The sequence below is a fragment of the Cynocephalus volans genome, chromosome 10, assembly GCF_027409185.1.
Source record: "Cynocephalus volans isolate mCynVol1 chromosome 10, mCynVol1.pri, whole genome shotgun sequence".
Classification (NCBI taxonomy): domain Eukaryota; kingdom Metazoa; phylum Chordata; class Mammalia; order Dermoptera; family Cynocephalidae; genus Cynocephalus; species Cynocephalus volans.
The window spans coordinates 30,548,792-30,562,591 of record NC_084469.1 but is presented as its reverse complement, the minus strand read 5'-3'; the positions used below and the strand labels follow the sequence as shown (position 1 = coordinate 30,562,591).

The window sequence follows — 13,800 nt, the reverse complement described above, 5'->3', positions numbered from 1 at the left end:
CCTCCTCATCCCCAGGTCCAAGGCGAGGCAAAGAGATCGGCCTGTGTCTGCTCCAATGCCCTGGGCTGACATCTGGGAAAGAAAATCCTGCCTGCAGGAAATCCACACCTAGTCCCCAACTGCACCTCTTGCTTCCTGGGGGACTCTGAGGCGATGGCAAGTCCCCCAGGCCTCGGTGAACCACCCTTAAGAGGGGCTGGCATCATCCGCCCTGATTACCTGCCCATAGAGCCAGGGCTTGAGATAAAAAGACTTTGCTGAGAAAGTCTAAATACCAGGAAATGTGAGATATTATGGCTGTACGAGGAGTCGTCAACAAGTACATGGAAGGATTCGTACTATCTTTTAGTTCTATTTTTCCATGAACTTTTTGAAGCGCCCTCATACTTATGAAGGGCTTTAAATGTTCCCTCTCCCACATCTGTCTCCCGATGCTTCCCCCCTCTCTCAGGTGGGCTAATTTCTGAGGCCCCCGGAGGATGACCCTGCACACAGACAGCCCTGTGACAGACGTCAGCTTGTCTTTCCCTCGCTTCTTGCACACAGCCCCTCACCTGCTTTCCGAGTGGATACCGGCTCTGCACAGCTCCTTGCCTCCTTCCCTGCAGAAACCTCACTGGCTTCTATGCCCCCTCCAGGGTGAGTAATCCACGCGTCCTTCCTCTCCTCTTACACAACAGAAACGGCTTCCGTTGCCATCGTTTCAATCCTGCTTTGTACCTCATGCAACAGATGCCCCTGAAAGGGAAAACTGTGTAGGTGAAGAGCTGGGACTGTAACCCAGAGCTCCTGGCTCCTTTCTGGTCCTCTCTGCCCAGGGCCCCCCTCTTGGATGAAGCCCACTCTCTGTTGCTTTTAGAGGTGAGCATGAGAGGACTTACAGGGTCCGGTTCCCCACCCGGGACCCACTGCATCAGGCAGCCTGGAACCTTCGCCTTGGAGCCTTGTGGAGCATGACGAGATGGGTGGAGTTCCAGAGCAGGGGTCGGTCAGCTCAGTGAGGACAGCCTTGAGAGTGGAGATGCGGGGGTCTCCTCAGTGGCCTCATGGCGACCCTGCCAGATGCTGATGTCTCAAGGTGATCAGAGGTCAGCCCTGAACCCCACTGGTTTTAAGCAAGCGGCATCTCTAGCCATCTGAGGGTCAGCAGCAGCCGGTCTCTGCTCTTCTATCCCTGGCATGACTTGTCTGTAAAGTGTTCCTTTCCTAAGGGCCTTATTATTTGCGGGGTTTAAAGTGAAAAAAAAAATGTCAGCATGTGGTTTGCTCCATGACCTGCTTGTGCTATCAACACAAAGGAAAGCAGTCATCCCTGCAGCCACCCTGCCCCTGCCCTTGCTCCTACACCTCCCCTGAACCACTCTAATCCATAAAAGTCTAGCCCAAACTCCACTGTGTCAGAAAGTCTTCCAAGACAACTCCAGCTCACACAGATGCTCTCTTTGTCTGAAATCCTGTGGACATTTCAACCATCCATTTGTTTGTTTAAGAAACACTGGTAATTACTATGTGTAAAGTGGTATGATGAGTATTGCTACTGAAACAATGAATCAAACATGTATTTTGTCCTCTTGTCACTCACAGAGAAGTAAGAGAGATGTGCTCTAGAGGGAAATGAATGACTCAGCTGGAAGGTAAACAGAAATGAGTAAACAGAAATGAGTTCCAAGAAACAGTGTGTAGTGGGAGTTTGGGGTGGGAAGTGGACGGGAGAGAAATACTTTTAGATGGGGACATTTCAAGGAATAATCAATTCAGCAGTTGGCATTTGACTGAAGTCTTGAAATACTTGTGTGTGTGGAGTTGGGAGGAAGCCATTGCAGGTAGCAAGAACAGCACGAGCAAGGAGGTGGAAAAATCACAGGGTCACAATCTAACACTTGGGTAAAAGTGAACCTAAGAGGGAAAACAGAGAGTAGTTAACTGTTCTTTAACATATGTAAAGAGATTTTATCACCCATTGATCTATCAATTTGCAAAGCTTTTATCAATTATCAATTTCATCAATGCTGATAAGGCCTGAAGATGATTCCCTACCACCCCTAGTCATGTGATCTTAGAATTTTAAGGACATAATGGAGCCAACTTCTCATCCGTGAACTATGCCCTCTGCAGCTTCCCAATGACCTGAACACACACAGTAGAGACCTCATTTGGGAGCTGGTCATTGAGACAGCCTCACACTGGAGATGTCCTCTGGCTGTAGTAAAGGGTCCAATGAAATGCATGTTATCCACTTAACAGGAAGTCAGTCTGCAGACTCTGCCTTGACTGCAAGCTTAGGCTCTCTGCTGTTTGTGGAAGGAGTCTACATACCCTGGAAGGGCTGGTGGACTTTTAGGTCCTATAAGAAGAAAAGCAATGAAGAGGGGAGCAAGAAGCCTTTATCACACCTCCCCAGGTTGCAAATTTGTCAGAGTTCTCTATCCTGGCTGGACAATGGAACCCTCTGCCAGCTTTAATGAAGCTCTTGTACTCAGGTGCCACCAACCAAACCAACAAAATCAGAATTCTTGGTGAAAGGCCTGGGAACCAGGATTTTCTTCTTAAAGCTTCCCAGGTGATTCCAGGAAGTGTGGGGACTGAGAATACAGTCGAACAGAGGGTCAGGAAGTGCAGTTAGAAATACTGAGAACCAAACCTTTGCAAGATATCTTAAGTTTCTATAACTTTTCTGTGTTATCTTTTAAACTATTATCTCTTCTTCCTTCCGAATTATCAGTTAAAGTAAAATGAGAAAAGACTATGTCTTAAATTTGAGGGAGTAGCAAGAAAGAGCTACTGTTGAAAGCTCCCGTGCATGGGATTCTGAGACAGGAGTGATCAGGTGGGTCCTTTGAACAATCCTGGTGCTGGGTCTCACCTTCAGAGGTTCTGATTTAATCAGCTGGGGTTGGAGTCTGGACATCAGGATTTTTTTTATTTAAAGCTCCCACATAACTCTAATGTGCAGCCAAGTTTGAGACTCATCTCAATATACTTGATTCATGGTTATAAGTATTTTTTGTCTTTATTTCTCTAAATTGCAGACAATGTAGGCTTCTTGCTTTTACAGTCTCACCTAAGACTACACAATCAGCTTTCCTGGGCAGCATCTCTCATCAGGTCCTGCCTCCACTGCTTCTAAGGTCCAAACTGAGACCAGAGAACCTGTGCACCCACTTCCCACTTTTACGAACAAAGGACTTAAAAAACATTTTTTGGTGACCATATCCCTGGGCAGTCATGTAAGTCAACCCTCCTTATCTGCAAGATCTGCATCTGCCAATACAACCAACCTCCCGTTGAAAATATTCAAAAAGAAACAAGAACAATACAAATAAAAAATACAGTGTAACAACTATTTACATGACATTTACATTCTATTAAGTGTTGTAAGTAATCTAGAGATGATTTAAAGTACCTGGGAAGATGTCCATAGGTTATATGCTAATACCACATACACCATTTTATCAGCACCGCACTCTCCCGAGTGAGCCACGGGCCGGCCCTCACATACACCATTTTATATCAGGGACTTGAGCATCTATAGATTTTAGTATCCTCTGGGGGTCCTGGAACTAATCCCCCGTGGATACCTAGGGACAACTGTACTAAGCATCTCTGACTTCTGGGATCTCCTAACCACACCTGCCCCTGACTCTCACTGCCCCAGCTCAGGCACTGATCACCAGTTCCCTTCTGTTACAGTTAACCAGTCTCTGATTGCTTCCCATCCTCTGATCTAGACTTATCTATAAAAAGGAAGACATTAACTCTTCACAAGGCTGTAGCCCTGCTTATTCCATTGGAAATGGAGACAATGATTCTTTTTTATTTTAGTCTGGAGCTTGACATAAAATCTGAAGGACTTAATTCCGTGTGGCTTTCCAAGTACATGCCTGCTTCATTTGAGGACATCTCCTTAGGGCCATCAGTCAACCTGCTACACTGAGTCAAGGGCAGGTCTGTGCAATGTCTGTGCAGTGCAGAATCCTAACAGCTCCCAACAGCAACCAACCCACAGGCCAAGCTTACAACTTTGATTTTAGAGAGGAGTAGCAGACAATGTAAACAGAATAAATAATTTTAAATCAAGCTGTTATTCAAAGTCCAGTGTAGGGGCTTAAGGAACATAAGAACCATGGCAATTTATTGAAGAAGAGATTTTGAATTTATACCTCAGAATATGGTACCTCACCTTGGAGAAATGTAGTTTGCTGGTCTTTCTGAAATCCACAATCATGGGTGTCTTCTCTTTGATTCTTGCCATACCTTCCCTTGATCTTCATTGTTTCTAGAAGACTTGAAACCTGAGTAATGTTTTCAAATACTGGTTTCTCTGAAAATATCATTACTTTTTTCAGTTTGATATCTGCTATTGGTTTGGGCTGATCTCTCAAAGAAATATGTGGAAATTCCATATAAATCTTACTATATTCAAAGAGAAATTGTATTTTTATTTTAATTTATTTTTCCAGGTATTCTGATCCTTTCAGCTACAAGACAATGGGAGGAAGTGGGTGGTGGTGGTGTCAGGCATCTCAGCCGAGAGCAGGTAAAGGTGCTGAGGTGATGAGGAGGTCAGTGTGTGAGGTGTGGCCTGGGGAGCGGGAAGATATTCACCTGGAAAACTAGGGGCTCACTATGGGCATATGAACATAAATTATTTAAAACACTTATGTTGAATAAGACAATGAGCATACTGACACCTCCCCTGCTGGGACATTTCCTCCCAGGAACTCATGGAGCCAGAAGCTGGGACCAACATGACAGCTGTTACTGAGTTCATTCTACTGGGCCTAGTGGAAACAGAAGAGATGCAGTCTGTGGTCTTTGTGCTCTTCCTCTTAGCCTACTTGGTCACAGTCGGGGGCAACCTCAGCATCCTGGCAGCCATCCTGGTGGAGGCCAAACTCCACACCCCCATGTACTTCTTCCTGGGGAACCTATCAATACTAGATGTTGGATGTGTCACAGTCACTGTTCCTCCAATGTTGGGTCGTCTCCTGTCCCACAAGCGTACGGTTCCTTATGGAGCCTGCCTCACACAACTCTTCTTTTTCCATCTTCTGGCTGGGATGGACTGCTTCCTGTTGACAGCCATGGCCTATGACCGATTCCTGGCCATCTGCCAGCCCCTCACCTACAGCATTCGCATGAGCCAGACAGTTCAGAGGATATTGGTGGCTGTGTCCTGGGCTTGTGCCTTCACCAATGCACTCACCCACACTGTGGCCATATCCACACTCAACTTCTGTGGTCCCAAAGAGGTCAATCACTTCTACTGTGACCTTCCACAGCTCTTCCATCTCTCCTGCTCCAGCACCCAACTCAATGAGCTGCTGCTCTTTGCTCTGGGTTTCATCATGGCAGGTTCACCTGTGGTTCTCATCGTCACCTCCTATGTCCACGTGGCAGCTGCGGTTTTAGGAATCCGCTCTGTGGAGGGCAGGAAGAAAGCCTTCTCTACATGTGGCTCCCACCTCACGGTGGTTTGCCTCTTCTATGGGACAGGTATCTTCAACTACATGCGTCTCGGTTCAGAGGAGGCTTCAGACAAGGATAAAGGAGTTGGGGTTTTCAACACTGTTATCAACCCCATGCTGAACCCACTCATCTATAGCCTCAGAAACCCTGATGTGCAGGGCGCTCTGTGGCGGGTATTTGTGGGGAGGCAGTCACTGACCTGAGAAGTGATAGGGTCCCTCCTTTTCTGAACTGAAGAAAAGTTCTCATAAAGGTAGCAACCAGTAAAAAATAGTCCATGAGCATTTTTCCTGTCTCCTGATCCCTGTATATAGATGTTGTGTGTTTGTCCTACAAGGAAACCCTACATCATTCATTCATTCATTCAACAACAAAAATTTTTTTTAAAGACGACTGGTAAGGGGATCTTACCCCTTGGCTTGCTGTTGTCAGCACCACGCTCTCCCAAGTAAGCCATAGGCCGGCCCCTCAACAAATGTTTTTTGAATTACTTCTATGATTTAGACAGTCTTCTAAGGATTTGGTGAACAAAATAGGCAAAAGTCTCTGCACTCAAGCAAATCATATGCTATAAAAGTAGACAAAATAAATAAGCTTTACATACAGTATATCACACGGTGATAGGCACTATAGAGAAAAACAAAGGTGGGTTATATGACGTTAGGTACTGCCCAGCAAGCCCCCTGAGTGAGTGGCTGCCTTTTTTGTGGCTATACCCACTTTCCAGGTGTAGTTAAAGCCTCGGCAGCCCTGTATGTTTCTGATGTGTTCAGACTTGAAAGAAAGTTCAGTCAGACTGTTAAATTCAGATGTCATGAAATGAACAGAACTGTGGAGAGAAGATCTTGTCTTGTCCCCAGCCCCTATGGTAAAGGTGGAAATAAGCCCAACCGTGATAAGGACCTCTCTAAGATCACAAGCAATGGATACGTGGGAATGCCATGATTACAACCATATCTTTGGTTTTTGTTCACAAGAATTTTTTCCTTTGAGGGAAGCTCAAGTTCTTTAGCCCTGAAGTATGTGGAGACCCGAAAGTATCATAAGAGACACACTCCATCTCTACTCTTTACACAAAATTATCAAGCATGGGTCCGGTCCGGAGGCAGGGAGGCTGAGAACCTTGCTGTCCCTGCATGTGAAGGGTGTACCCCCAGCACACAAGCCCTTCCCCTCTCTCTCCCATCTGTCAGTCCAGCTCTCTGTGTTTCCATAATCATCTCCTAGCCAGAGGAAGCAGAAGAGGAATATCCAGACTACTTACATCATTACACCTTCTGGAAAACTTAAACTCTATTTTTGTTCCTGGTAGGAAGTGTGGGGCCCAGCAATCACATCGAAGGTGCAGAAGCTGGTTATTACATGGCTGCACACTGACGGGCAAGGTGATCCCGTGGTATGAATTTTATTCTCAGCTCCCATCCCTGCTCAGTCTTCATTTACTCCCCACTCATGTTACCCCATCAACATTCCTGAGGCATCTGATTTGTTATCCCCGATTCTCCCATCCTTTCTCATCTCTCGTTCTCTCGTTGTGCCATTGCCTTCATTTCTGTCCTTCCTTCTTACCTGTTGTTCAGTTTGCTCAGCTTTTTTGTTGTTGGGAGGATGGGAGTGACAACTTCCAGGCTCTTTACATGTCAGGGCATGTCCACAGGTTTTATTTTATTTGATAATTGTTTGCAGTAAACATTTATAGTCTGTCTGACTTTTATTTCCTCCTTTTCTAACAGCTGACAATTTCTGTTTGGCATCCAGGTGGTTCCAGAGAGTACGGTTCTAGCCATGGCTCCAGAGTGGAGGTATCAGAATACCCACTGCCATGGCCACAGTGATGGTTCTAGGTGGCCATGTGGTCTATGCTACTTAATAAGATTCTTTATACTACCATTTCTCAAATGGGTTTCTATGAGAGAATTAAGCCCTACCCAAAAATGATTTGAGTCTTTATTTTCTCCATTCTCCCAAGGATACATAGCTAGCCGCATTCTAGCTGTGTAGGACACAGAAGTTCATTCACTACCTAGAATGGATGTTTTAGGGCATTGGGCATGTCTCAGGGAATTTATTCCCTTAGGGAATTCTGGTTGAAAAGGACCACTCTAGACTCTGGCTACTAGTCAAGCAAAGAAAGACCTTGCTCTGAGAAATCTGAGAGGCATCAAAGCGCTACCAAGTATGACCCAATGGGCCAAAACCCAGGAGAGAAAGGAATCCCACAGAGATGATGATGACTCTTGAATTGCTTCCCCTCAAAAGGGATTTGCTGGTTCCAACACAGAAATCAAGACAGCAGAAGCTACAGCTCATAGGCTAAGAAGTGAGCAGCATTTCTAGCAGCCTTATGGGGCTGGAGAGACCAAACTTGGAGTTAGGGTCCTGCCAAAGGGAAAAGTACAGTAAACACTCTAAGCTTTCAATTGGGACTTCCAACATACTACATCCTAGGAGTAAGGTGTAATTTTATAGGCCAACTGTCCCAAAGAAGGAAACTCATCTACATCTATTCCTACTGCCTCGCAGAAGCAAAAAATGTTATTTCTGGAGGAAGAAGCTATCATCCAGAGCAGTGTCATCCAATATAAATTTAACCTGAACCACATATTTAATCTAAAAATTTATAGGGCCACTTTAATAGAAGTAAAAAGAAGCAAGTGAAATTAATTCTAAGAATGTATTTTTATTGAATTCAATAATCTAAAATAATACCATTTTAACGTGTAGTCAATATTAAGAAATTATAAGTGAGATAGTTTACATTCTTCTTTTTCATACTGTCTTTGAAATCTCATGTGTATTTTAAACTTGCAGCACATCTCCATTGGGATGCTAAATTTTTACCAAAAATATTGGGTCTAGGTCCTCACATGGGGCTGCATTCAAGGTGTCAGCCAGTGGTGTAGGTATCTCAAGGCTTGACTGGGGGAGGATAAGCGTGCATGCTCATTCATGTGGTCACTGGTAGGATTTAATTCTTGCTGGTTGTTGGACTAAGGACCTCAGTGATTCACTGTCTGTTGGCTGGAGGCTGCCTTAGTTCCTTGCAGGTAGGGCCTCTCACAATGTGGCCATTTCCTTTCTCAGAGCAAGCAAGAGAGAAGAGCCAGAGAGAGACAGGAGACGGAAATCATAGTCTTTTATAACCTAGTCGCAGAAGTGATGTCCCATCACATTTAGTGTAATCTACTTGTTAGAAGCAAGTCTCTCAATTCGGCCCACACACAGGTGATTGCACACATGAAGACCAGGAGGCAGGCATCATCAGGAGTCATTTTAGGGGCTGCCTAGCCTGCCATCCAAATGCCCCTCAGCAGGTAAATGCACGCAAACAATACCAGTCAGCAGTAGGAAGGAACACACTATTGACATTCACAACAACATCCATGCATTTTAAAACCTTATGCTGATTGAAAGACATCAGACACAAACGATGCCATTTGTCTTAAATTCTGGAAAATACAAACTAATCTAGAGTGAAAGAAGCAGATCTATGGCTGTCAGGGATCTGTGGTGGAGAAACAAAAGGGAACACTAGTGTCACCGGACCACAATTGGGTTCCCTCACCTAGTGCCCAGTTACTTCAATCCACTGAAACCAGTATTGCAGAGATACAAAGTAGACACTTATTACCAGTCCAAGTAAGGAGACCCAGAGCAGCTAATGCTGGAAAAAATCCCAGAGCTCCTGGAAAATTTCCAAGCAGAGTTTTGTTTGTTTGTTTTTATTGATAATAAATATTTATGGGATACAAAGCTGACCATTACCACTGTGCCCAAGATGTGATGTCCCAATCAATACTGGCAGCATGCCCATTACCACAAATTGTGATATACCCCGTGAACCCCACCCAATTAATCCCCGACCTCCCACCCCCTCCCCCTCCCCCTTTCCCCCACCCCACTTCAAGCAAAGAGTTTAAAAGGCACACTGGGTGGGACAGGAAGTTGAGGCAGCGTGGGCAGCTGGTGGATGTTTCCGATTGATCGAATCTCTTGAAACAAGGAAAATTCTCTGGGGACTTTGCTTATCATCTTTTGGCACCATTTAGTCTGGGGTCCTTGCAGTCCACACCCGGTCAGCACGTTCCATTAGATTGATACTTGTCCCTTTGAACACATCTCAAGGATACAGGTTGAAATAGTGCCTTTTATCCTAAAATGGATAAGGTCCATCCTTAATGGACCTAGTTTATGGCTCCCTCTATGACCTAGGTTACAGCCCATTTGTCCAGCTGCCTGTCGGGTCCTCCCTTAATTGCTGTCTGTAAATTCCAGCTCCTCAACTGGAGAGTCTACCTCGCAGAGTCTAAAACATCTCATATCAGGGGGAAAACCAAGCCTATTCCCCCTTGTACCTAAGCTTTTGAGGTGCTTTAAGGAAGTGAGGTACGTGCTTGATCTCACTAGGAAACACTTGAGGTTGTGAAAGTTGCTTATACAAATTGGATCGTTCTTGTCATACCCAAACTAAAATTGGAGTCAAGGGGCCAGGAGCATGTAGCACCTACTCCAAAAATAATTTTCTACAGACCCAGCTGTTGAAACAACCCTCTGCAACCCTAAGACTAAGTTTGTACCAAGTAGCTGCTGAAACAACCTGCCATGACTCTAAGATTCATTTTATCCACAACCATCACTCATCCAATCAAAACCTGCAAACTCCCCAAAACTTTGCTAGTGCCAATGAGCTGTCTTTCAAAACAATACAAAACATTCCTCTCTGTGATAAAACTCCCAGACTTTTCTTTGTTCTTCAGACATACCAGATACCATCCTGGTCCGAATGTGTGCCCCAGATTGCAATAAAACGTTCCCTTAGAGATTTGTCTCACTCTATTCTTTTGACTTTAACAGAGGAGAGGAAAATATTCTGCATTTTGATTGTGGTGGAGATTACAGTAGTAAGTACATTTGCCACAGCTCATCAAGTTGTAGCTTTAAGTTGTACGTAAATTCTAATGTATGTAATTTATACCTAGATAAACCTGATACAAAAGAATATGTATAACATGATGCCTTTTACATTAAATTTCAAAAATTTGCCAGCATAAATAATGTACATATTTCAGGATACTTATATATGTAATAAAACCAGGACGGGAAGGAAGAAAATGATTACCACAAAATTCAGAATCATGCTTATTTCTGAAGGAGAGACATAAGTAGGGGTTCCTGGTACTGGAAACTGAACAATACAAATTAACAAAAAAATGTACAAGAATAAGTAACAAAGGAAATGGGTTACTAACAAATACTAGGAAAAAGTCCAACCTTACTGCCTCAGAGTGATTCCAGTGAAAACAATGGGATACAATTTGTACCCACAGGATAACAAAAATGTATTAAAATGATAACATACAGTGTTAGTGAGGCCATGGGGAGATGGTTACTACTCCAGACAGACTTCAGTGAGTTAAAGCAGTAAGAGTGGGGCCCATGAAACTGAGAACCTGGGACTCAAAACCAGAGGCAGATATTAAATACCTTCTTAAAGAAAAACTGTAGTCTAACATAGGAAATCCAAAAGCCCTGCCTTCCCATGTCAGTTTCAGACACGGACCACGGGTTTATACTGCAAGCTGGGTGGGAGGTGCCTTGACAGGGTCCACTGTGGTCATTTGTTTTCAATAGAGCTCAAATTATTTTGTTCTTCTTCTCCCTAAGACATATAACCAAAGCTTAGGTCTCAGAACTTTTAACTAACCTATGGGAAGCAATGACTAAATGCCCTGATGTAGCAACAGCCTGTCACAATCTGCCATAGCTCAGAAGACAAAATTAAGCACTATTCACTCTCAGAATTTTTAAAGAAAATGTGTATTTGTTGGAGTAAAAAAGACAAAGAAGAAAGCAGAGGCACCAGCTGCCATGTCCTCTTTAAACCTCCTTTGTCCAAGGCAGGCACATCCATGGTCTGGACATCCTCCCACTGGATGGTCATGGAGGAGGTGACTCCTTGTAGACCAGGCCTCCACCCCTGTGGGACCCCACCCTCCTACCAGGAAGGGAGGGGTAGCCCCACTGCAGCAGCCCCAGCCTGTGGCCAGTCCCCACCCCCCAGTGTCTTCCTCTGGATGTGGTGATGGAGAGGGAGCTTACAACCCCTACTCTCACCCCCGAGTTGACCCCAATCTGGGGCTTACTTTTTATTGGTCCTCTGCTTATTTTTTTTTAAGATCCTAGAAACCTAGCCCCGCTCACTTTTTAGTACAATGTTAACCAGCATAGCGTTGTTAAAGCAGCACAATGTTACTTTCCCTTTTGCCTATTGTACTTAAAAGTTCCTAGAGCGTCCTCTCCTTTACATTATCACAAAGCCAATAAACACGAATGGAACAAAACAAGTGCTTATGTCCCCTGTTGGTGAAAGTGTAAATTGGTACAAATTTTGTTGAGGCCGATCGGGTAAAATATATATGCAAAGGCCCTGAAAATAAAACCTTTGGCCCAGCAACTTCACTTCATCAGTTTCCCCAAAAGGAATAATGGGTAAGTGAACAAAGATGTCCATACAGAGATATTTATTGACCTTGGAAAAACTGAAAACAACTAGATATTGGATAATAGGAAGTGTGTTAGATGAATTATGAGATATGCATTAAATGGAACACTGAAATACTCTGCAGGCATTAAGTAATAATGTAACTGGATATTTATTAATATAGAAAGATGTTATTATTGTGAAGTGAAAAAGCAAGTTTCCAAACAATCTGAATTCATTCTGGAAAAAAAAAGTATTTAGCAGAGATCGAAGTCTAGAATTTACACTAAGTGAAAGTAATAGTTGTCCTTGGATGGTAGAAATACAATTATTTGGGGCTTATTTGTACTTTTAATATTTCTACAGTAAGTTCATATTATTAGTTTAATAAAAATAATAAAAGGCTGTTTCCTGACTCGCTGCTTTTGCCCAGCTGTCCCTGCTTGATAACAACAGTGTTTACGATAGGCCTGGCACTCTGCCTTGGAACTCTGCACATTATCTCATTTAATCCTCACAGCTACTCTCTGAGGTACGGGATTCTCGATTTGCAGATGTTGGTCTGACCTTATTTATTGCCAAGGCTAGTGAGCTCTGGGGGGCATCAGGTTACACAGAAGTGTCTTTTCTTTAGCACAAATTGATAAACTCATTCTCACTTCTATACATCTCCCACCCCATACCTTACACATGGCGGAGGAAATTTCCAGTCTCAACTTCAATGATCCAAGTTACTCTCATGTCAACTTCTGAAAGGCTTTCCCTTGGAGGAGTCTCCCCAGAGCCCCATGCATGTCCTTGTTCCTCAGACTGTAGATGAAAGGGTTCATCATGGGGGTCACCACAGCATACATCACTGTAGCTACTGAGTCCTTCATGGAGTAGGTATGGAGAGGCTGCAGATAGACCTTACCGAGTGTCCCATAGAAGAGGGACACCACAGCCAAATGGGAGGCACAGTTGGAGAAGGCTGTGTACTTCCCAGTGGCTGAGGGTATTTGGAAGACGGCTCTGACAATGCGGACATAGGACATGATCCTGAATCCTAAGGGAGTGAGGAAGATGAAGCAGCCCGTGGCAACCAGCACTGTGTGATTGACCTTGGTGTTGGAACACTCAAGCCTCAGCAGGACGTACATCTCACAGAAGGTCACCCTGGTCATGAGGAGAGTGTGGATGAGGCCATAGAGGACAGAGAGCACCCAACACAAGATGAGGAGCAAGATACAGAGCCCAGAGCTCATGGCTGTGACATAGTTCAGGGGTCGACAGATGGCCACATAGCGATCCTATGCCATCACAGCCAGGATGAGGTTGTCCAGGGCCACCAAGGAGACCAGGAAGTAGAGCTGTGTCAGACACCCTGCATAGGAGATGGCTTTGTTCTGGGACTGCAGGTTCACCAGCATGTTGGGGATTGCGTTGGTGATGAAGAAGAGATCAGTGAAAGAGAGGCTGGCCAGGAAGACGCACATGGGAGTGTGCAGGCGGGAGCCAGAGCCGATGGCCAGGAGGATGAGCACATTCCCACCACTGCCACCAGGTACATAGACAGGAAGGTCCAAACAGGACCTGCTGTTGCTCTGGACTCTCTGAGATCCCCAGGAGCAGGAACTCTGAGTCTCCACTCTGGTTGCCTCCATCCATTTCCCCAACTTTCTGCAAAATTAGCACCAACAAACATTTACAAAGTGCCCTCAATTGAATAAGGAAATGAAGGTAAGCAAATCCATCTATTTTCTGAGCATAAAAAATATCTTAGACTAAATTTTATAATATTTTTAAATAGGCAACAAAGTAATAACAGGCACAAAAACATGACATGGAAAATCTTTATGGAACTTAATCAT

At 44.4% G+C, this 13,800-nt stretch overlaps 1 protein-coding gene and 1 pseudogene across 1 annotated transcript; one reads left to right on the top strand and one right to left on the bottom strand.

Annotated features, from left to right (window-relative positions):
- Positions 1-4,712: 4,712 nt before the first annotated feature.
- On the top strand, positions 4,713-5,672 carry LOC134389167 (olfactory receptor 3A2). Its single transcript, XM_063112657.1, has one exon. It carries the CDS (start codon positions 4,725-4,727, stop codon positions 5,670-5,672), a length of 948 nt encoding a protein of 315 aa, XP_062968727.1. The 5' UTR covers positions 4,713-4,724.
- A 7,015-nt stretch (positions 5,673-12,687) lies between these two features.
- On the bottom strand, positions 12,688-13,597 carry LOC134389323 (olfactory receptor 1D2-like; annotated as a pseudogene).
- Between the last annotated feature and the right edge of the window lie 203 nt (positions 13,598-13,800).